This window comes from Symphodus melops (assembly GCF_947650265.1).
Source record: "Symphodus melops genome assembly, chromosome: 7".
In the NCBI taxonomy this organism is placed as follows: Eukaryota; Metazoa; Chordata; class Actinopteri; order Labriformes; family Labridae; genus Symphodus; species Symphodus melops.
In genome coordinates this window covers 9,310,841-9,334,340 of record NC_136697.1, presented here as the reverse complement: position 1 = coordinate 9,334,340, position 23,500 = coordinate 9,310,841, and the positions used below count along the sequence as shown (strand labels likewise).

At 41.1% G+C, this 23,500-nt stretch overlaps 4 protein-coding genes across 8 annotated transcripts; 2 read left to right on the top strand and 2 right to left on the bottom strand.

Moving 5' to 3' along the window:
• The first annotated feature begins 1,960 nt into the window (after positions 1-1,960).
• dhrs1 (dehydrogenase/reductase (SDR family) member 1) lies at positions 1,961-5,898 on the top strand. The gene is made up of 9 exons (XM_079349161.1): positions 1,961-2,202; positions 2,968-3,133; positions 3,362-3,505; positions 3,614-3,693; positions 4,005-4,137; positions 4,246-4,389; positions 4,480-4,549; positions 5,065-5,145; positions 5,237-5,898. Exons 2-9 carry the CDS (start codon positions 2,990-2,992, stop codon positions 5,371-5,373), a joined length of 933 nt encoding a protein of 310 aa, XP_079205287.1. The 5' UTR covers positions 1,961-2,202; positions 2,968-2,989; the 3' UTR covers positions 5,374-5,898.
• A 2,909-nt stretch (positions 5,899-8,807) lies between these two features.
• homeza (homeobox and leucine zipper encoding a) lies at positions 8,808-12,167 on the top strand. The gene has a single exon (XM_079349128.1). The coding sequence runs from the start codon at positions 8,854-8,856 to the stop codon at positions 10,840-10,842; it is 1,989 nt and encodes a 662-aa protein (XP_079205254.1). The 5' UTR covers positions 8,808-8,853; the 3' UTR covers positions 10,843-12,167.
• A 103-nt stretch (positions 12,168-12,270) lies between these two features.
• LOC306827366 (E3 ubiquitin-protein ligase RNF212B-like) lies at positions 12,271-18,895 on the bottom strand. Of its 4 annotated transcripts, none has more exons than XM_079349129.1 (13): positions 18,859-18,895; positions 17,448-17,571; positions 17,306-17,358; positions 17,145-17,219; positions 16,780-16,886; positions 16,587-16,689; positions 15,237-15,265; positions 15,101-15,141; positions 14,973-14,997; positions 14,108-14,174; positions 12,859-12,916; positions 12,699-12,729; positions 12,271-12,596 (listed from the first exon to the last, which is right to left on the bottom strand). In XM_079349129.1, the coding sequence occupies exons 2-13, from the start codon at positions 17,545-17,547 to the stop codon at positions 12,521-12,523; spliced, it is 765 nt and encodes a 254-aa protein (XP_079205255.1). In that variant the 5' UTR covers positions 17,548-17,571; positions 18,859-18,895; the 3' UTR covers positions 12,271-12,520. The 4 variants fall into 4 exon arrangements, with proteins under 4 accessions (XP_079205255.1, XP_079205256.1, XP_079205257.1 ...); XM_079349130.1 differs by having other exon boundaries at positions 14,108-14,171; XM_079349131.1 differs by having other exon boundaries at positions 16,780-16,871.
• A 1,585-nt stretch (positions 18,896-20,480) lies between these two features.
• On the bottom strand, positions 20,481-22,487 carry LOC306826537 (zona pellucida sperm-binding protein 3-like). Of its 2 annotated transcripts, none has more exons than XM_079347907.1 (10): positions 22,370-22,487; positions 22,120-22,286; positions 21,934-22,037; positions 21,770-21,858; positions 21,501-21,681; positions 21,299-21,404; positions 21,127-21,212; positions 20,887-20,978; positions 20,726-20,809; positions 20,481-20,591 (listed from the first exon to the last, which is right to left on the bottom strand). In XM_079347907.1, exons 1-9 carry the CDS (start codon positions 22,470-22,472, stop codon positions 20,745-20,747), a joined length of 993 nt encoding a protein of 330 aa, XP_079204033.1. In that variant the 5' UTR covers positions 22,473-22,487; the 3' UTR covers positions 20,481-20,591; positions 20,726-20,744. The 2 variants fall into 2 exon arrangements, with proteins under 2 accessions (XP_079204033.1, XP_079204032.1); XM_079347906.1 differs by having other exon boundaries at positions 20,481-20,599; positions 20,732-20,809.
• Positions 22,488-23,500: the final 1,013 nt, after the last annotated feature.

The window sequence follows — 23,500 nt, the reverse complement described above, 5'->3', positions numbered from 1 at the left end:
CTACCTGTAAGACTACCTGTTGAAGTAGCATCTGAGCTGAATGGAGCACGGACCTCGGGGACAGCGTGATCAGCTCGGCTTAGAATCAGACAAGCTTTGATTAGCGACAGTGTGAAAATGAATCTGGATGAGAGCGGGGATAACAGAAGAGAAAATCAGAGAGGGAAGCAACCCAAGTGAGCGCTAATGAACCCGAGGACAACACGGCTGCAGCTTGTGAGAAAAACACACAGACAGTTTCCATGTCCGGCTTTATTACATGGCTGTGCTAAGTTCTCCATTCTGATTGGTCAATTAAAACATCCAAATGATTGTTATTTTTCTTTTTAATAAGATCCCTGCCAAGAAGAAGAAAAAAAACATTCCACACAATGCAGTTCTGATTAAAGACTCTAGAGGGCTAAATTTATCATATCAATCAACCCTCAAAAAACACACATTATGGGATTCATCAAAAAAAGAAAATGCCAACAGACTGACAGTGGTGAGGCTGAAAGGTGTAGTGGTGATTGCAGTCCTGTTGACTATGTCTCCCTTCACCATTCATATATTCAGGTTGTGGGACTATTTTAAGTCATCTTTGAGACACCGCTGTTGAAGGTGTCTTTCATTAATTTTTATTTTCTTATTTTTATAGGTTTTTTTTTACTATACTTTATTAATCCCCAAGGGGGAAATTGTGGTTGTTGCTTTCATGTGCCATCTTCACTTTCCACGATGTCTGTGTCCGAGCCTGCAGCTTTCTGTCTCTTTTGTTCCTCGAGTATTAAAATTAAAATAATCAAATTTACCCGACTTTTTAAAACGATCAGAATTTTTCCTTCAGAGTCTCTGCGTTACTAACTACGGTCTGTAACAGTGAAATATTTTACACTCATTATTCTGTAATTGACCAATGAGAATCAAATATTCGACACAAACATGTTACAGTCCATGATCACACATTATTTATGGTACATTCCTTGAACTGCAATCCTTTTATGTCCTATATATAAAAGGATTGCATATATAAGGTCCTATATAAGGGGTTCTGATCGTCTTGAATAATGGACTCACTGTAATTTATCTTGTATATTTTGTTCTTTGTTCGGCTCTATCGGCCCAAAAAAGTTTGAGAAGTGTTTTATCCATACACCTCACCTGGATCGTTTGAATGTACTCCATAATGACTCCATATTATGTTAAATTAACTACAATCCAGCTAAGGTTAGCCTCTTGACTTTTTTCATGTGCTAGGAATATGCTCAAAATGTACAGTTATAACTTGTGAAAAAAACCATTATAACAGCAAGTGTGCTGTCTGCCACGTCATTTCAAAATCCTCAGGATGACTGGCTGTCCTCTGAGATAAACAGCAACTCCCTAATAGCAAACTAATATCTATTCTAATAAGATGAAAACATGTCTGATCAGAATCATGATATGTTTTACACTATAGGCTTTAACGGGTTACTTTTATTCCAGGCAGCTTTTTAACAGCCCCCAATCAACAAATACACTCTCAGTCACAATTACAAGCAGTGTTTAATGCTCTTTATACACATGTTAATGCAGTCCCTTAGGCCTACATTTAATAAAATCATAGAACACGTTTCATTTCACGTCTTGATTTGCTTCATGTACTATAGCTACAGCGCCACCATGCGTCCACACAAAAGACCACACACCCGACACCGACTGGCAAGAGAGTTCACTGAATCCGTTATTTGAACGTTAATGATTTTACTTAGATCTAATAATCAGTTAACAGGTCAAACACAACATTTGTATTGCCTTAATCGCCATTTCAAGTTCGATTATTCGACAAGATGACATTAGCAGCTTATAAAAGTCCAACACAAATTGCACTTTTAGTGTTAGCTAAAAAAAACCCGGAAAAACAAACGAGTGTGGGTCATCCTGCTAAATTTAAAGCGAAAGAGGAAGTTAGCTACAATGAATCCTCAGTGTTCTCTGAAACCACGCTATGTACTTGTCGGCGCCTTCTTCTCGCGATATTACGTTCGAGGGGTTGACTTGATATAATAGTCGTGTAACTGTAACATAGTTCACATAGTTGCAGCTCGATCTGCCTCACTAGAAGATTTAATAATAGCTTCACACTACATCCGTGACGTTTAGACCGAGACAGTTCGTCGTCGCAGTTCACCAAACAATAACTGGGACTACACAAACCACATTCCACGCTTTCTGCAGAATAAGGTATAATATTATGTTTTTATGCTGTTGACCTATTTTGTATTTTGGTTTTTTTATTTTGTTGGCTCCTGTGCTTGTTAAAAGCAGAGTTTTTCAAAAGATATGAATGCCTAGGCTTAATTCAAGCCGTGTATAACGAAACGCCAGAAAAAAACTAACTCGTCTATTATCAAATCTTTCTCCTTATATAAAGCGCAATGATTTATGCCCATTTATCTTTAACAATAAATGTAATTGTATCAACAGCAGAACTACTGTTCCGAGGAGAAAAAACAGTATATATATTTTTTAAAGATTATGACGCAAATTATTGAGTTGATAGACCAAAAGAACGAGATGAATTAGACCATACGACAAGAAAGTTTGTTATTAAAAGTCAAACGAGCTTGTTGCATAAGAACTGTTTGAGATTTGCTTGTTTGCTATTGGGTTGTTGTTTTTTTTAAAATATGATATTAATATTAAAGATAAAGTTTCCCTTTTTAACCTAGTAATCTCAATCACTGATGACCATTCATCGTTGTCATGGTTTAATCAATGTCATATGGCAATGACACATCAAAATCTTTGTGCACAACAAAAATGAGTTCCTTCAGTCTTTAAGTGAACTATGGACAGTGGGTGGGGACAAAAAAAAATTCTTTTCTGCAACCATGTCGCAATTGCATCCTTCCTGATATCTGTGTTGACCTCTGATCATTTCTAATCCACATTGTCATCTGTCTACAGTAATTCACAAGGTGTCTTTGATCTTACTGTCTCTTGAAGGTGTTCCCCCCCCTCAGAGAAAATGGCCTTGTCCGGCTGGGTGTGTGTAGTAACAGGTGCCTCCAGAGGTATTGGCAAGGGAATAGCTTCCCAGCTGTCGGAGGCAGGAGCAACCGTCTACATCACAGGGCGACAGGAGAGCACGTTGAAAAAGACCGCTGCAGAGGTGAAATCTTGAGCTTTAGTAACTTGTCAGAACTATAACAGACAGATTTCCAACATACATTTGACAACATCTTGATGTTGGTGCCATTCAAATTGGATTCCTAAAAACACAAGGAATTTCCCCTTCTTTCTCAAGAGCATGTAGCATGACTTAATCAATGATGTATTGTTTCCCTTTTTCAGTTTGAGTTAGTTTTTTTCAAAGCCAATTTGTTTGTTCCCAAAACAGGTTAAGGATAGGGGTGGAAACTGTGTGCCTGTTGTCTGTGATTCTACCAAAGATAAAGACATTGAAGATCTGTTCGAGCGGATCAAACAGGAACAGAATGGCAGGCTGGATATCCTGGTCAACAATGCCTATGCAGGAGTACATGTAGGTTTACTGCCCTTTTATGACCGGCTTTGGTTTGTGTCGATGTGTTGAAAAGTACCCTAGTGTGACCTTAGTACGCAACTCTTGAAACGTCTTGTTTTTTTGCAGGAAATCTTTGAAAACATGGGGAAAAAGTTCTGGGAAACAGACCCGTCCATTTGGGATTCAGTCAACAACACAGGCCTCAGGTATGCTGTTTGCTAAGTCATATCTGATATGTCCAGTGATTCATAATCAGTAAACTGCTGAATCATCTTCTGGTGTCTGGTGAAAGTTTTCCTGAAATGTATTATTACTCATCGTGTGTTGTCAATTTGACCTATGAGTGAGAGGGAATTTACTGCGTCAGTAGAAGTTTCTCCATTAATCATTACGAAATACCACAATGAGGAGCATTAAGAAACGTATGTTTACTGTAAATACAAGTTGAATTTTTTGAATTAGAGATAAAATGGATAGAAAAGAATTGGACTGAATTCGAACTGTATTTGTTCGACAGGGGCCACTATTTCTTCTCAGTGTATGCATCCCGGCTGATGGTGGCCCGAGGTCAAGGTCTGATAGTCACCATTTCCTCTTTTGGGGGTCTTTCCTATCTATTCAATGTGCCATATGGTGTTGGCAAAGCAGCTGTAAGTTCTTCCCTCGTAAGATTTCTCACTTAACGTCAGTACATGTTCTGTGTATTAGGTCAGTGTAATAAAAAAACGGTTTTGTTTTGTTTTGTGATTTGTTTCCAGTGTGACAGGCTGGCAGCAGACATGGGTGTTGAGCTGAAAAGCCGAGGAGTGACGTCTGTCAGCCTGTGGCCAGGAGCCGTCCAGACTGAGTTGGTGACTCAGTTAGTACTGGAGAAAGAGTCCCCACAGGGTGTCGATCCTAAGGTAGTCTTGTCTCTTAACAGCCAGTCCATATCGATGTTAAAAAGTAAAGCTTAGTCTTTTTCTTCACTAATTCGTCCCCGACCCCCCCAGTTCAAAGGTGTCTTTGCTGATGGAGAAACCCCCGAAGTGAGCGGGAAGTGCATTGTCAACTTGGCAAAAGGTGAGGTGTCACTGTCATCAGAACTGTCATGTTTTTTTCAGTCATCATACTCAGGGTGAGAAGCTCATATAGTGAATGAATGTTTTACTGCTGGGTTTAAGGTTTGTAAATGGTATAAACATAGATCATTTGACACACTGTTATCTGATCGCCGCTTCTTGATTGATCAGCAAATAATGCCGTAGAAAAGTATAGTCTCAGGTGACACTGGGCTGTGTTTCAAGTTAATCAACGTTAGTAGTTAACTATAGTTACCACTAGACCACTGATAGCTTCACCTTTTGTCTTTCTGGTTTCTGATAATAATAATAATAAAAGTGTGATGTCAGAGGAAAATGGTCGCTGTGTGTATGCGGTGAAAGAGATGAGATATTTAGTCAGACTGTTAAACGAAGCCAAAAGGCTTGACTAAAGAGAGCATTTAAGTCACTCTGTTCCCATATTTGATCCTTCCATGACATTAGAGTTGTTCACTGTCAGATTAAGTAACTTTGGTTTGATTATGTTTCTAAAAGACACAAACCTGATGTCACTGACTGGGAAAGTGCTGATGACCTGCGACCTGGCAAGGCGCTATGGGATCAAAGATATTGATGGTGAGTTTGTGTGATCCCCAGAGGTGTTTTCCAGATATTTAATTCTTAAATGTTAACTTTAACTTCATGGTGACTCTTGTTTTGTTTCAAGGGCGGGATGTCGCGGATTACACTTCCTTGAAGTTCATGCTGTCCCGGGCACCATATTTCTCCTGGTTATCAGCTGTTGTGCCTTCATTCCTACGCGTCCCACGCTTCATGCTCACAATGGCTCATAGCCGTTTCTAAACATTTCCTGTTTCAGTGCTGCAGTGGCAGTATCTGCACTACAAGTACGTGGATGACTAAAGGCTGACATTATTAATTTAGACTGCCACAATTCTTTTGAAGGAGTATGTGTAATTTTACTTTGTATATTGATTTTTGAATTCTTGAGTACTTATGAAGGCCATTTCATGAAGTTAAAAAGGGTCAACATGAAGAATGATCAACAGTATTTTCAGTATTCAACAGGAACACTGGTCAGCTGTGGGAGAAGCCATACAATGTGAAAATGGGAACTTTATAGTATTACATTACTTAAATCACCTTGAGCTGTTTACAAAAATATCACAGTTATCTAAAGCTTTAAGAACACACATTTAAATCATACAGTACATATGTTTAAATATTTTTGCATCTATTTGTAATTTTTCTATGAAATGAACATGAACTCGTAACACTAGACATTGATTAGTCGTACAGTTAAAGGAGTTGTTTTATGTATTACACAGATGAAGTCACTACATTTTCAATAAAGGAATATTAACTCTTTACTGGTCACACTACAATTCATTTTTCCAAAAGTTCTCACATCCCCAAACTGAAAACATGAAGGAAGTGTTGTAGGGATATAAACATTTAGATATTATCTAAATAATGATTAAATTTAAAAAAAAAAAAAAAAAAAATTAAAATAAAAAACTTTCATAGAGTAGCTTTATTTTTAGTGATAGAAGATCATGTATGAAGCATATTTAATTTTGAATATTGCACATTTTTTTAATGTTATTTTCAGGACCCTTTTTTAACCTTTATTAGATAGAGTAGGTGAAGAGAGACGGAAGGTGTTGAGAGAGCAGGAGACAACATGCAGCTCAGAGCTATGGTCGTATTTGAACCCACAGTCACCGTGGCAAGAACAACATAGCTGGCAGGCCATCGTTGCCCCAGAACGTTTACATCTTTACATTAAACCTAACATGCTGTACTATTGTTTTTTCATTGAACTTTAGTATATGAGGATGTTAAGTGTAAAATTTGGGTTTAATATGCATCAGGATGTTGCTGTTTTTTTTTTTTTACTTTTCACTTAAGTGACAAGAAAAAATATTCGATTGTATTTTTTTGTAAGTCTTCTTTCCCAACTTAAACCAAATGTTTAAATTATGCTTTAAAGCCTTCTTTATGCTGCCAGTATAAAAAATAATCGGCCGTCACTCAACATGTTTTATTGTTCAGCCAAAGTTGAAGATTTCAGGCAGAGGCTACGTGGTACAAAAGAATCACAATCTGACATTGAACACTCCAGGAGTTATTTATGTTGATGTGGGACTATAATATTACGTTTTTACTGTTTTTAGGATCCCCAGATACGTGTCCTGTAATCTACTACTCATCATTTCTGATGGGAGCTATTTGGAGCGTGTGTGACACGCTGTGTGTGTGTGTGTGTGTGTGTGTGTGTGTGTGTGTGTGTGTGTGTGTGAGAGGGGGGGGATCCTCTAAACATGAAGGCCTTCCCTTTTTGAAAGCTAAATTGTCATATGCTTTCGGTAAAGACCGACTAAAACTACAAGATTTCCACATTAAATGAGGAGATGTAGCCGAGATTCTCATCGCAAAATCCTGTGAGGTGTTTGTTTGTCTGGTTTTTTTTTTGGGGGGGGGGGGGGGGTGACCAGTAGTGGGTGGTTGACGTGAAACTGTTTAAGCCTACTGCCACGGATTTCTTATACAAGCGCCTCCTCCCTCCAATCCACGAGCAGCTCTCCCAGCCGGGCACACCCACCCCTCCGTCACTGTGGGAGAGCTGGGCCTTGTGGAGCTTCCTGGTCCTCGGCTCCGCCTCGCCTCGATCTGGCCGGACAGAGAAAAAACACTTCTCAGTTAAAGAACAAAAGCAACAAGGCTCGGACGAAAAGGAGGGGGGAGAAGTAACAGCGACTCAACATCCAAACCTAAATCTCACGGATTGAGATATTTGTGCCCTCTTCGGCCGGATTTATTTGGGGACCTAACTCCAACGGAAGGCGACAAACTTGGTCGCCTCGCATCTTTGTATGCTGACCGTAATCCGTCGAAGGTGCTCGATAAATAAGACGAGGGGTCAAGCAGGCAGACGGACGGTATTGTCTCACAGCTCTTCCTCTAAACTTCGGCCGTAAAAAGCGGAGTGTTTGAGGGGAACTCCGGGTGTCCTTCGTCTCTTTTTGTTGACGCTCAGACGGATCAGAGAAGAAAGGCTTGTTTTGGCGTCAGTCGGTAAGTTTATTTCTGTGTTTCACTGAAGCGTGTCTGACTGTGAAGTGCGCCTGTGCAGGGTGAAGTGTTTTAGTTAGTACGCCATAAAGGAGAGGAGGAGAGGGGGGGGGGGGGGGGGGTCGCTGGACTGCTACTTGTCCCTGGAGCAACTTCTACAGCTTTTCATTGCACCGACACAAAGATACAACATGTGAACAACCAAAGTGTGTGTGTGTGTGTGTGTGTGTGTGTGAAAAAGAAAAAAACCCCACCAGACACCGGTGGTGGACCTCCGTATGATCTCATAGCCATGGTCTGAGATGTTTGGTGTGTGACTAACACGGTGGTTTCAGACTTGTTTGTCAATGTTTCTCCTCCACTGGATCATTTCTTTCGTGCTTCGGCGACCCAGATACTCTGCCATGGCCTAATCGGACTTAATACGCCGCATTTCTTCAGCTGTCACAAAATCTCTTCCGACTTAATTAAGAAGAGGAAGTTACTTGTCATACACCGTTGCATATGTTGTTACAGACATCCTATTTATGTCTTAAGGTAATTAATGCAAAGGGACATACATGTAAACAAAAACAAAATCAACATGTTTGGGTTATCTCAGCCTGTTTACTAGAAAACCGACACTGTTTCTGTGATATTTCTCAGTGTTTAACACTTGTTGCTCGAACACTAATTTACAACTTTGTAAAGTTTTTTTTTTCATAAAGAATATTTGATGTGTAATCCTGATTTATGTCTGTACCGTGACTCGTATATGACTAACAGGATCGTTTCGTCTTTCCACAGGTTTCTGTTGTGCTATCGGTCTTTGTGAAGAGGCTTCACTTCACTTTTGGGACTGGAACAAAGACTGGCTGGGAAAGGGTGAGAAAGTAGACCGTGATGGATTTCTCATAGATCCCCATTCCCCACGCTCCCACCCTTTGCGACCTGTTCCCCCCACTCACACAAAACAAAAGTTAGTCCCCACACTTTGGGGGAGGGGAACCCAGTCTGGACAGGGTTTGGGCTCCGACTAGTTTCAATGGGAGTTCAGTACTAGCAGTGCAAAGTAGAGGGGGAGGGGAAACAGCTGTCAGATAATTGACTTTGAGATTGAATGAGAACAAAAAGTTTAAAAAAATCAGTCCGTACGTTTAACTGTATGCATCGTCTGTGAAGTGTTAGAGTTGATACAAGTCAAACATTGGTACTAAAATCAACACATTTGTTTCTTTTGTAGTTGAGGCCGCCTCTTCGGTATCCCAGATGGAAACTTACAGTGAACATAATGGCAGAAACGGACTTCTTGTGGTCCTGAAGGAGCCGTTTAAAGTGACAGCTACAAAGACAGAATGTGAAGAAAAGCTCGAAGGTAAATGTTCCCCCAAGGATTTGGACCACTCCACCAGCTCGAATGAAAGCAACGCAAGTGGTGTGGCCAGTTTTACGACGAACCACAACTCTGTCGTGTGCCTGCCTCTCGTGTCGGAGGGACTGAAATTGGTGTGGACACAGTCGGATCAAACCCGTGAACTAGACGCAATCCCAGAGCTGGTTCAGGCCTTCAATTTATTTCCATATCCATCATCCCGTGAGATCAACACCCTGGCCCGGGAATGTGCCTTGCCCCTGGACAAAGTGAAGGTGTGGTTTATGGTGCAGAGGATTAAATATGGTATAAGTTGGTCCTCAGAGGAAATCGAGGAGACGCGAAAAAAGCTGGCAGTGCCTGAGCTTCACGATGACTCTACTGACGCAAATGAGGAAGCAAAGTTGAAGAGCAAGAGTAGAAGTTGTGAAGAATTGGTCATTGAGGATGATGAAAGCAATGACATGGAGGTCGTTCTCCCCAGTCTCACTCCTCAAAAAAAGAAACCAAAGTGTGAGTCACCAGAATCCTATAAACCAGCCAAATCCACTGTCCCGTGTTTCAGTTCTACCCTCCCTCCTCCTCAGGATTCTTATTTCTACCGCCCACCAGCAGAAAAACCAGCGAGTACAGCTGCAGAAGTCTCCCTTGACCTTTCTTTGTCATCGTCACAACATCGTCACGGGCGCTACAAAAAGACTAAAGTTCAGCTTGCTGCCCTGCGAAAGAGCTTTCTGAGAGAGAACTGGCCCGCAGAGACAGAGCTCAGGCGCTTGCAGGAAGAAACTGGACTGAGTCGTAACGACATTCGTAAATGGTTCAGCGACAGCCGGTATCAGCTTAGGGTTGGCCGAGGAAGCCTGGCAGCAGCCCAAAATCATTCTCAGCAGACTGTAGTTGGAAGTAAACAAGATCAACAAAGTGAACCTCTTTCACTTATTACTGAAAAGATTCGTCCACTAAACGGGGTGACGTGCCCGGAAGGAGTCCGTAGCAATGGGATCAGAAATTCCCATTTCTTTCAGACTTTTTTGTCAAACAGCATTGAAGCATTTGGAGAACGGGTCCTTGATGCAGAGAGTTATGTTGTTATGGAGGAGCTTTCTGGTGATGGGGAACAAAGCGAAGAACAACCCTTACAACTGATCAAAATCTGCAACATTGAGCCAGACGTTCCTCAGGAACCATCGGACATTTTGGAATCGTCTCCGTGCTCTTCCCCTTCTGGCAGCCCACCGCTGTCTACGTCACCCAATAAACCTCTTTCAAAAAGCAGCAGCACATCAAAGAAGTCAGCCCACTCAGCCAAATCCAGTCCCTCAGAAACGCCTGTTCGCTTCACAGGGGCTTCTTCATCCGCATCCACATCCCCTGCTCTCACTCCTGCTGGGCGACCAAGAAAAACCAAGGAGCAGTTGGATGTTTTAAAGCAGCACTTCTTGCGCTGCCAATGGCCCAAAAGTGAAGATTACACTGAGCTTGTGAAGCTTACAGGTTTACCCCGTGCAGACGTTATTCAGTGGTTTGGTGACACGCGTTATGCTGTTAAGAACGGCCAGCTGCGCTGGGTTAAGGGGGTCCGCGACCAGTTCTTGGCAGACCTGGCAGCACAGCAAAGCAGCAGCGGTTTAACTAACCTCAGTGGCTCTGGCACATCCTCTCGACCGGGGGCAGGTCGCAAACGAAAATCTCAAGCAAATGGAGTGAGTACTGATTCCCCTGATATCCAGCCATTAGTAACATACTATCTTTCAATAGGTCAACTTCATGAAAAAGATCTTGACTCTCTATGCAAGAAATCGAGAATGAGCTACCAGCAAGTGCGAGACTGGTTTGCTACTCAGGATGTTGCTGTGACAGACCAAGAAGCCATTGTGACTGAATAACACACTGGAAGCAGACCTGAGAACTGAGAACTTACATTGAAGTTGTTGGACTTGTCCTCACGTTGTTGTTTTTTTTTTTTTTTTTTGCACCAACAAGCATAGTCATTAGTTTGGTTTAAATTGCTTTAATTCAGCAGGTTTGTATCTCCCAGTCTTCCCAGTACAAGCCAAATAAAGAGAGGTTTGTGTATTTTTTTTAATGTAAATGCTGCATTTCCTGCTTATCCTAATATATTTTGACTTGAATTATAAGTGTGCTGCCCGTGTTGCTGTAAATAGGACAGGAACTTCTACACTGGTTTGCTATATTTTTTTGAGCTCATTATTTTGTTTAGATTTCACAGCCACAGATATTTTTAGTATGCTATTGTAGCAGTATAATTTAAACTGGTTTTACCTTTGGTACCTGACTATAGCAGATACTGTGTGTAACTCCTTCAGAAAAATGTCTGTGTTGTTGAATTTGTTGATTTTTCACTGTGTGTAATCATTCCTTAACAGCCAATAATTCCTTGTCATAGAAAGCACACTAGACATGTACACTTTAAATCGACATCTTGCACTTGGTTGTAAAACCTGCAGCCATTATTTTCATTAAACCCTGTTCTTTCACCGTTTATTTTCTTTCTGTTTATCGAAACAGTGTCATCCGTAACCGCTTAAATCAGACATCTATTATCATGCTTATTGAAAACAGTATCGTACATCTTCTACTGTGAAGCATACTTAGAAAACCACATTCCCAATTTGTCTAACAATGATGTCATTTCTTTACGAACTGTTTGAATTTGATGCCCACACCTTCAAACAGTCAATGCCCTTTTTAATTTTGATTTCTACTTATTCAGTCAGTATTTTGGGCTTCATCTGTGTCATGTCTGAGTGTAGGGTGAGTTTGTTGATTTATGATGTAGGTAAACTAGATGACATAACTGATGTGGTCTGCAAACTGAAAAGCTAAATGATTTGAATCCAAAGGTCAAATATAACTGTCCATTCATATTCGAAATTATTGCAAAAAAAATATACGTTAAGATACGAGTGCAGAAAAACTCTTAATGGACTTTTGTTGACCTCCAGAGGCTGAGCTGAGTTTTGAATGGAGTCCTGTTTGAGTTTAGTTTGTTAGAAAAGGCAAAGGTCAAATGACCTCAATATCATGGAAGCTGTCATTCTATGAGTAATGAAAAGTGAATGCAATGTCATGCTGTAGGAAAATGTTGGTAACGTTTATTGTCTTCCTCTGCAGGTGTTTTCAATGTATTTTCCTGATCTCATTTGCACAATTGTGTCACTGGAAACCAGTAAAGGATTTGCCTTTATAATCACGTGTGCAAGCCTTGTTTTTTTTTTTTTCTGTGTGCGTTGGCTGTTCCAACGAGGTGTAGCTGATGACTCTGGGTACTGAGGATAAAACAAGTGTCTCTGCACAAACTGTTTTTATTCAATTGCAGACAAAGATTGCATTGCCACGAACCATGCGTGACCAGTCGATCAGAACTGTAATGTTGCAGGTTTCTACTCTGACAGAGGAATAACTAGGTCAAATCAGAAAATGTCTTTTGTGTATTTTATAAAACACCTGTAACAAACAAAAGATGTTTTGTGACGAACATATTCCGCTAATGACTCGTTAAAACTACTTAAGTGTTTCTTTACTTATTAGAGACCTTGGTCACTAATGCCTGGGTGACTGTATTGATAATCCACTCATAAACTGGAACTGGAAAACATCAGGGGTCTGACGCTGAGTTCTGAGGATGGAAAAGAACAGATTGACCCAGTAAGAACATCAAGAACATTTTGATGAGATTGCAGGTTTTATCGCTGATGTTTTTCTGTTACTTATTTCTTACCTCGTAGAGGTGCTGTAAGATGTCGGTGTTCCTTTATAAAGCGGAGAGGTGAAAGGACTTGGATTAAAAACACAGTGCATCTTATTTCTATGTTAATAAAGCATGGCAAGTTCATTTAATTTAATCATAGAACCAGTGTTAGAGCGACGGCCAGACTTACTGTGAACATGTTCATAAAGAGAACTGTGACTAGAAACAGAGGCAGCTGATCCAGGAGTCTGATAAAAACACAAGAGGTCAAAGTTTTTCTTTAATAACTTACAAAAGGTACGACCGATAGCAATTTCCATAGGTAGCAGTTCGTAGTTGAATATTTAATGTTAATGAGGACTTGGTTTTGAAATTGTAGTTTGACCAGACAAAATCTAAACATACAGGTAACCTCGGCTGCGGTCACACCAAACTCTGCCAAATCTGTTTCAACCATGTTGTTTGTTTGACCAGTGTGACTGCTCTCAGGCACGGTACACTTCCTTGGCTTCGGCACACTTGCGGTGTGCTTGGACACGGTACACTTCATACACGAGCATGTCATGAGTACACAACGCTGACCGCCTTCATGATGGAGAAATTGAAGTTTTGTGTCTGTATCTGAACATGACTGAAAACAGTCACAAAGAAGCTGTCATGTTCTCTGTGTTCTCTGATGTGCGGATGTGTTCTTCACTGGGCGTCCCTTTTTTTCTCAAGACCGACTGTACACTGAGCACGCTTCATAATAACCTCAAGCATGCATGTGCTGTTTTATGGCATTATGTAAAAGAGGAGGCTTAGGCACTTTTAGTTCTAGAGCGTGTGAGCGCGGGCCGTGTCGGCCAGTGGGGGAATGGTGCAGTGGGGAGTAATCAATCGTGCTTGATTACAGCACAGTACTGATTTCCAGTGTGACCGCACCCTTAGAGGCTCCTTCTACAGGTTACAGAGATATTTCAAAGTTATTCATCAGAGGAACTGTAACAGAGTTTACATCCACTGAGCTCATAAACAGAAGAGCAGAGTCTTGTAAAGCTGGAGAAAAAAAAAGCTATCGACAAAAGAGTTGTCTGAGAACTACACACACTGTGGGAACTTTTCCATTTGTCTGCATTCCCAGCACCGTGGTACTTACTCTGAAGCAGGAGCTAAAAAGGTTTCTCTAAATGGTGTTCGAGGAACTAAAATAGTTGATAATTTCTGCAGTTCAGAAAGAATAATAAAGGAGGCTTCCAACAGTTCCTAGAACTGTGGAGACGTTCCTGCAGTACAAAAACAATGGCGAGAGTTTCGATAGCCAAACTCTAAAAAGGGTCAACCAGGCTCTTTACTTTGAAAGTGTTCACACATAGTTTAAGAATGTATTTAAAAAGGTCAAGGTCAGTTGTGTTATTACTTTAGAGTCGTTGTACTAAACATGAGGACTTGAGACTTACTGTGAGGGAGGACAGACTGAGACCTCTATCTCTGGCCCACCCCTGCATTTCTCCTGAGCCTAAGCTGCTAAAACCAAAGGAGACCAAACGTTGGAGTGTGACAGATTTACATTTCTTCTGTCAAGTGTAGACACAGACAAATGAGCAGAACATGCCTGATAGGAGCCATTGTGTGCTGCCAGAACAGCTTCAGTGCTCTTTGTCATTCAATATACAAGTGAAGCCTTCAGGAGGGATAACCTCTACTCTTCTTAAAGGTATTCCTTCATTTGGAGCATGTTGGTGAAGGGCTGTCGAGAACATCGATTCAAAATCTTCCATCGGTGATCAAGTCAGTTAATATCCTGAACAGCGAGGACAGAGCTTATATTTCCACTATTCTTATTTTTTCAAACACTTCCATGACCCCTCTCGCCCCATAGTGGGGAATATTGTAGCTTTCAAGAGACCAGTCCCTGTAAGATGGAGGGACTCAGGGAAACCTCCTCGTGATTTGCATGGACCTGTCTATTTCAGAGAACCAAGGCTTTCCACTTACTGACTTCATACAAAACCTGAATCCACTGAGCCTAGTAAACATTTTGATAAATACCACACAGCATGTTTCAATGTATACCGAGTGATTATGATTGTATGGAAGAGTGATTGTTTAATCTCGTTTATCTTGTTTTTATAATCGTGGGAGGCCAAAAATTGAAACTGAAATCTGAAATCGATTAATTGCCTAGCCCTAGTGCACCTTCAGTGTGTTCATCTACTCTTATTTGTCTCTTCATTAATACGCATTCAGATTTTTCTTTGAATTTTTCTAAGTTGGATGTAATTAAGAGAGAAATCTCCAATAGCAGGAACAGGGGATGCATACCTCATCGGCCTGGAGCGAGGGGTAACTAGGAAACAAAGAAACATGTAAACACTCATAAACTTGAATAAAAAAATAATGAGAAGGACAAACAATAGTTGAAACCTTCAGAACTTTATCGACAGGTTTACCTGGAGAGGTGACAGCGACAGGGAGGGACATTCTTTGAGAACTGAAAAAAGAGACAAAACCATCGTTCAAATGACTTGAAAGAAACTACTGGGGGAAAAAAAGAAAGAAAGAAAGTCCTCGAGAAATAGTTTTTACCCTTCCATTTGAAACTGTCCTGGAGAAACCTGTCATAAACAGAAATAATGTTTGATTCATTATGTACACATCTTTAACCTGAACAGCTTTTTTATTTTAGTTAGCGGCTACTGATCAATAAACAAATGAAGATAAAATTACAAACAAAGCATAAACTCAACCAATGGCCACTGATGCACCGTCCCAATTAGATCGTACTCATGCAGTAATTTCAATGTCCAATTTGATTTCGATCATGTAAACAAACAAACATTTCATGCCACATTTCATAACCTGTGTCACTTCCTGGTGCATCAAACTCACACCTGCAACCATAGACATGATATACCTAGGGTGGATCCCAAGTCCCTTATTTGCAGTCTCCTCGGTCCTCGGTCCTCGGCCGAACCGGAAGTAGTTCCAAAGCCGCCATGTTGAGGATCGTCCCAAAGCTCTTATAGCGAACGGAGGAGAGAGGATCGAGGAGAGAGGAGGCTGATCCGAGGAGCGATGACCGAGGAGACACGAGAGCTGACTTCACGGAAGTCTTTTCACTGACAGACACGCCCCCTTCTCGTATATCACTCACTGATTGGACGCTGCACAGGATCAGACTTCAGTGAAACTTCTCAACATGAGCAGAGTTTAATACGGGAGAAAAGAGGGACATTAAAAAGACACTAAACACTGTAACTGTGTGTTTGATTAGAAATAATCAAACACACACGGCTTCGTTTCCTCCGTGCATCTCTGGCGGGACAAAGACGCAAGTGGAGGAGACAACTCGGAGGACACTCGGTGCAAATAAGGGACTTGGGATCCAGCCCTAGACGCCTCATGACTTACTGGAAAGCATGAAACGTTGCCGCCATGTTGGATGGGTCTCCTCGCTCTATGCAGCAGAGTCAATAGGAATCAAAGGAGAGCGAGTCACTATGCCGGTATTTTGTGCAGTTTACGGTTAACATAACCAGTGCAGTATTGATAACAGATTATGTGGGATTACTTTTCACGTAGGAAATTAATTTTGCTTATTTCACTGATTATATTATTTCATAGCTAAATCTCTGCCGTTTGTAACAAACCAAACCGTGAGAAAATCCGTTAGAAATTCAGGGAGTTGTGATGATTGTTGTAATTAGGGATAAATCTTCCTCAATAGAAATGAATACAGAGCACATAGGCGCATTGGATACCCATCCAAGATGGCAGCCGTGCTGACACGTCAGCTCCAATAGACAGCGTCAGTACATGAGGTGTCTATCAGCTCTAGTGCTTACTGCCCTCTGGTGTCTACAAACAAAACAAAACAAACCCAAACAGATCAAAAAGTAACAAACAATAATTGATAGAAACGGCTCCTACACTTACCCTCCTCTGAGAAAGGGGCTTCTTCAACTCAGCGGTCTCCTTCTTCAGCTCTGAAAGCAGCTTTTTTAAGTTTGCGTTTTCTCTCTTCAGGTCGGAGATTTGCCTTGTGACAGCAGAAGTGGGAAGAGTTGTGTTGTACTCTGTGGGGGTTAAACAGCCACAGCAGAACAACTACAAGTGCAACTCAAATCACCTGTAACTCTGCTCGGTGACCTGCTTCAGACGCCCGTCCAGTTCGACAGACTTGTGCTTGAAGTACGCTGTAACCCGCTCCATCTGTGATCGCTGAAAAAGTGCCACCTGGGGAACATGAAGACCTCACCTTCAAATACTCTTACAGAGAGTTAAACATGAAAACAATCAACCCTGGCTTTGGTTTCATAACTCAGGGATCCTAAATGATGCTTTAATTCTTGTCCAATATCGCTGTGACTCAAGCAGCCGTGTGTTGAATGACTCATTAATTGACTGACGGCTCTGACATTTGACACATTATCGCAGCAATTAAAAGGGCAGCAGCGAGGGAGCTGTAGGGGAGCGCTGCACAGGGGGACTGACCTGTGAAATGTGCTCCAGCCGTGATTGGATGAGCTTCACAGGGTCCTTGAAAAACACCTTTTCCTGTGGCTTCATCTGGAGCAGAAATGTTGTGCAAAATTATAATAAGGTGGTTCTGTTCAATAAGGTCATTCTCTGTTGGTGGCATCAGGTGCACACACCTCATCTGTGATGGGCAAATAACTGCAGCTCGTCCCACATACGCTGCACTGCTCTGTGGGGAAAAGACGAGAGAGGCACAAGAGGCCTGAAAGTGAGAAATGAACTTATCATTCAGGGCAGGAAGTGGATTATTTGTCTTACTAGTTTTGATGCATGCTTCACAGCAGATGTGGCCACAGCTGGACACAGCAAACTTGGATCCCCTCTTTGTGAAGCACTGGTTGCAATGGAACCAGTCCATTTCTAGTTCTGCTGGTCTATTCTTCTGTAATCATTAAGATTCAATACACAGATGTGATTATGTAATGATAAATGTAGTTGGCGATAAGAAAATATTCTGGTTCTATTTGACAATAAACAGTAGGACACGACATCACACAAACATTACTAAATATAGTGAAAGGGATTTCTCCCATATTTTGACTCGGCCTCAGAGGAAACAAAAAATCTTTCTGATCTTTTAAACAGAATTGAAACTTTGTCACAACAGTTTGGGAAAGGTCCTGCAATGTTTCAAAGATGCACACAATGTTGACATAGCTTCACTGAATTTGTGGATTATTCGCCTGGACCCTCAAGTTGGCATTTTTGCTGTTGCCATCCTAGATATTTTTTGGAGCCTGGAGGGACCATGATGTCTGGATGGGAGGACTGAAACACATTGCTATGCCTCTATCATGCTTGGCTGCTCTCCAATGGAGCGATTGAGACCATAAGCTCATTAGGAATCATTTACAGATGAAATTCATCAAGTGGCAAGAAGGATACGTTTACATACAAATGGATTTTGTTTTACAAACAGTGGTGCCGCTACCTGTTGGATTTTTACTAAGAATAAACACCTTCAGGCATTTCTGCACAGCCTGCTCTCTTGAAATCAAAAGGTAAAGTTTCCCTTTTAGTCAATCCATGGAGACAAAGTCCTGATTAACACTGAACACGCATGGCATCGTCCTGATAACCTCTGATAAACCTTTTTTATTTGCATTTTACCCATGAATGACAAAATATAATGAGCCATAGTGGTTCAATGTGTGATGGATGGATCAGTCAGTCTCTCTTCTAATGAGAATCAGCACAATGGAAAATACACTTACAGCACTTCACATGTTCACAACCAGAGGTCTGACTTTATGCTCATCACTGGACATACTGGGTATAAACCAAGTATACTGCAAGACAGTCACATTCTTAATGTTTTCACATTAGACTCAGTACATGAATTATAACTTCAATGAAAACTCACAAACCTCAGATTTAAAGCTAACAGTACACAGACTCTGGACCAGTTTAGTGAGAGAGGACAGGACCAGTGTCAATACAACATATATACACACTCATTAATCATTCCAGTAACACACAGCCGTGTGTACTAAAGGTAAAGATATCACTTCACACGATGCTAACAGAACACCGTAAATACTACAAGACAATATTAGCTTTGTTTGTGAACTAGCTTAAAGTCACTTAAGATGAATATTGATCAACAGAGGTCGAGGACGTGAACACAGCTTTCAGAAGAACTGTCTGGCGCCTCGTTTAAATGACTTACATTTAGCTCTTCTCTGTATTTAAACTAGCAGCAGTTTAAATACAGCGGACTGCACATTTTCATTAGGCTCAAATCGCGGTCGCGCGCCGCTCATCTCCCTCCTTATTCTCGCGTTAGTTCCTCTCCGACTCCGTTGATCGACGTTCCGTGATTTGAGGATGTGTGGATTTATTAAAAGGCAGACGTTCATCTTATAACTGGTTGTAGTGTCATCTTTGCACACCTCAATTAAGTTGATGAGAAAGGGATATTTTGAAAGAGACGGGTCATCTTGCCTATAGTTCACATTAGAACCAGAGTGCAGTCAGGTTCTAAGGTGACATTAGGAATAACTTGCATTTCCCCTCAGAGCTAGCAAACTATTTTTACACCGTTTGCCTTTATTGGACTGGAGATGTGCTGTAAGGGTGCCAAAGGTGTACAGTCATTGGACACAGTTTCATTATGATTTGTCATGGGCTGACACCTTACTCGTCCCCGTTGTGTAGGCTAGTCTGAAGCTGATTGGCCATCCTCGAAGATATGCTGGCCTGGTATATACCCTGGATGAGTCTTGTGTGTACTACTTCTCTTGGTCTAGTGCAGGGGTGTCCAAAGTGCGGCCCGGGGGCTATTTGAGGCCCTTGAGTGGATTGTTTGTGGCCCTTGACTTCGTTCGAAGAATCAGAAGATTTTGGCCCCAGGCCTCATCAGATGGCATATTTCGTTCTTTTTCTTGTTAGCGATGGAGACCTATAAAAGCCCGACTATTCTTTCCAAAAAATTAGAACACAGTTTCCCACTGCAATTAGTTATTGTGTATTTACATTATTTTTTGAGGTGGTCAAAATACAAAAAGTTCCTTCCAATAGTTCAAAAAAACAAAAACCCCGTGGCCCGTGAGCGATTCTAACGCGACAATTTTGGCCCGCAACAAAAAAAGTTTGGACACCACTGGTCTAGTGCCATATGTATAGGCTTACATACCGGCAAAGAAACTGAAGCCATGACACCTTTGAAGTTTTCTTAAGTGTCAGTTCCTCATGTCCAGACTGAGCTCAGGAGAGGAGAGTTTAGTTGAGCTGCCCTCTCTGCATGGAAGATCTGAATGTCTTTGGCCATTTCTTGAAAGTCAAAACAGGAAACGACTGGACAGTGCCTGCATTTCTTGATACCCTCTGCACTTTTAACAGTTTAATGTTTGCGTTAACTTCGTACCCCATTTAATTATGTGTGCAGCTGCTCTCTTGGCCAGCTTACCATGTGAAAGAATTTAATGGGATCACTACCTAGTAACAAAAAGAGTTTGTAGCAAAGATATATGGCAAGGCTTTTGGAGTCCGCACGCTCTTTCTGGAACAAAGCTGCAGGGCTCAAAGTGGATAATATATGCATTACCATTTTTAAATATTAAATTTGAGTTTGATTTAATTCACGGCTGCTAAATCATTTAGATTTCTCACTGCAACTGGTCTTTCAAACACTCAATATACACATCACATGGTTTAAAGGCTCTCCTCAAATGGCTTACAGCACAAGTTATGATGTAGACCGTCTCCCCTGACGGTGATAAAACAATTACACAAAGACAATCACAGCACATCTGGATTAATGGTACGCTTCCAAATTAAGGAGTCAAGGAGTTTGAGTTTTGAGAATCTTTATATTACAATCTGAAATGTAGATACAGGCAGGTATTCAGCTTTAAGAAGCTTGAAACCAAGAATAAAAGCCCAAGTCAGATTAAGGAACCACTCTCGTCCTGTGGGGTGAAACAAAAAAAGGTCAGTTTGAGTGATTTTTTAGTTTTCCTTCCCAAATTGAACACAACCATTCCTTGTGCCTTAAAGTTCTTTTAATAGATGCAAGGCTTCATTTAATAAAAAACGCATACCCCAAAAGATACTTCAGTGCGTCATATCAGTGATGGTAAGCGGACCAAGCACGGCTTTCTGCATTATTCCATGGTTACCTGTTTGAAAGCAAGAAGTTAAAGTCAGTACGAGAAAATATATACCAAAAACCAAGCTGGTGACTACAACTAAATACCAGATATTGTACTCCTCTTCCTCCTGGGATTGCAGCTGGATTCACAGCAGTCACAAAGTTTGTTATATGCAGGATTGTCCAGCAGCTCCCAACTGAAGAGAATTTTGAGGGGGTAATAGATCAATCATTAGCCAACTCTCCACATTTAGTTGGAGTAAATCAATTGAATAATGGTGTGGCCGTTGGAAACACCAACATGTATAAAAATAGTCGGATGCAGTTGAAACATTGAAATCTTACCCATAATCCTTGACATAGTGGCAGGCTTTCTTGGTATTGTCGACAAGACTGGGATCCCAAGCCACTAGTTGGCAGTGGATAAACACCTGGTGTGTGCGACAACAGCTTTTGAGTTATAATATAGCCAAACTTTTGAGAAATGCACATGCAGTATTAACAATGTGATGTGTACCTCCTCTCCGAGTGCAAACTTGAAGGTTTGAAGGGATAGGTGGATCTCTGAAGATTTTTGCCTTGGTTCAAAGCTTGATCTAGAGATCTTGCTGTCCACCAAACATCTGCATGATTGACACAAGTACTTGCAGTCTTTACAGAAACCAAAACCACTCTTTTCGCAACTGTACTGTTAAATTATTATTATTTTTTTTAAATACCCCTTATTGGCAATAATTGAGTAGAGACTGCTCCCAGGTCGCAGATCTGGCGTAGTTGAAGCAACACATTCCTCCAGAAGCAGCAGCAAGGGCTGATGAGTCGTCTGCTCCACACTGGCCATGATTGGGATGAAGGAGCCCAGAGGGAAGCTGGTGGATTGAGCCGGGCCTGAGAAGTCACCTGAGGTAGTACGTACAAAAAAGGTTTAAGTTTCAGGACTCACTGGAGGGGGAAAAAAAAAAAAAAGTCAGCCATGTTTAACACCCACTGTTCATCAGTCCAATATGAAACACCAGCTCTCCTTGACCATATGTGTTAAAAACCGGGTCATAAATCATAGGGTACCAGTCTTTGGGCCTGCACAGAATAGAAGAACATAGTTTACACACAAACGTCTGCAAAGTAACCACTTATCATTGACTGAACACCTACCTTTCATATGCACAGACAACCGGGCGAGTGAAGGGGGAAATGTGAGAATCAGGAGAGGAAATGTAAGTCAGGTCATTACTGTACATGAGCCGATCCCCAGTAACCTACCAAAGAGAATAAAAAATACAAAAAAGTAACAGCAGTAGGAAATGTAGCTATACGTTTGCAGATAAGTCAGCTGCTCACCAGTCTCTTGAAGTTACAAACGTTGAGGTCCACACTGAAGACGGCCTCTCTGGCTGTGAGGCTGGTGGGGAAACAGTTTCCAAGACGAAAGAGTGACGTGTCAGCCTGAGCGCTGCGCTCTGTCCACACCAGGGTCACAGAACCCGGATTACAGTCCAGGTGCATGTCTGAAAAAGTTCAAACACACAGTTAACTCAAAAACAAAGCAGTGTGACACCCATCATAACCCAGTCTTTTGCTCTGGTATTACCTGCATATACTGACACAGCAGCTGTCAGGCTCAACCACAGTGCACCTAGAGAAGCCATCATGACTGAACAGTTCTTGCCATTGCTGGGTTTGGTTTTATTCATTCTAACCAGGAAGCCTTAATTAAGACAATCTGTTTCACCTGGTGGGTTTCAACAATCTCAGGTGCAGCGATCAGCCTGACACAAGACAGCTTAGGAAGCTTGATCAGCACCATCACATGGAAATGAAATATCTTCACTTGATATATAATTGTAATTTATTACATTTAATCACAACCTAAATCCAGCAGGGATTAGGATGATCCTTATATTTTTGGACCAACGTTTTCAGCGTCCTATTCAAAAGTTTGAAACAACACAAACTAGAGCTTTTATTTATTTAAATACCAAGAGGGAAGAACAGAATTTAATCCAATTTCATCTTTAAGATTTGATCCCATATGATAGCTTTGATAAGATGGCCAATGATATTTGAATATTTTGTTTATTTCAGTTCATCATGATAGGTTGTTACCTTTTGACCTTGAATGTGCATTTAGTTTAGTTTATATAGCGTCATGTTTGTGTATAGTCACTTTTAAAACTTGTTTAATGTTGATTCTGTCAACTTATTTTGCTTGTAATTTGCAAATGTTACAGCATTGGCCAAAAGTTTTGAGAACGTCACAAATGTGAATGTCAAAAAAAACCAGGCTGTATCAGTTTTTATGACTGTACCCTCCAGAATGTTATAAAGAGTGATCAGATGAAATGCAGTAATTGCAAAGTCCTTCTTTGCCATGAAAATTAACCTAATCCCCCCAAAAACAAATTTCTGCAACAAAAGGACAAACTGACATGTCAAGGGTTTCTTCTGTTAACACAGGTGAGAGTGTTGACTGAGACTGGGCTGGAGATCACTGGTGATTAAATTAGAACAGACTGGGAGCTCCAGAAGGAGGGTGGTGCTTGAAATCATTGTTCTTCCTCTGTTAACCAAGGAAACATGCAGTTATCATTGCTTTACACAAATGGCTTCACAGGCAAGGATATTGCTTCTATTAAGACTGCACCTAAATCAACAATTTATCTGATCAAAAACTTTAAGGGTCCAGCAAGCACCAGGACCGTCTCCTAAAGTTGATTCAGCT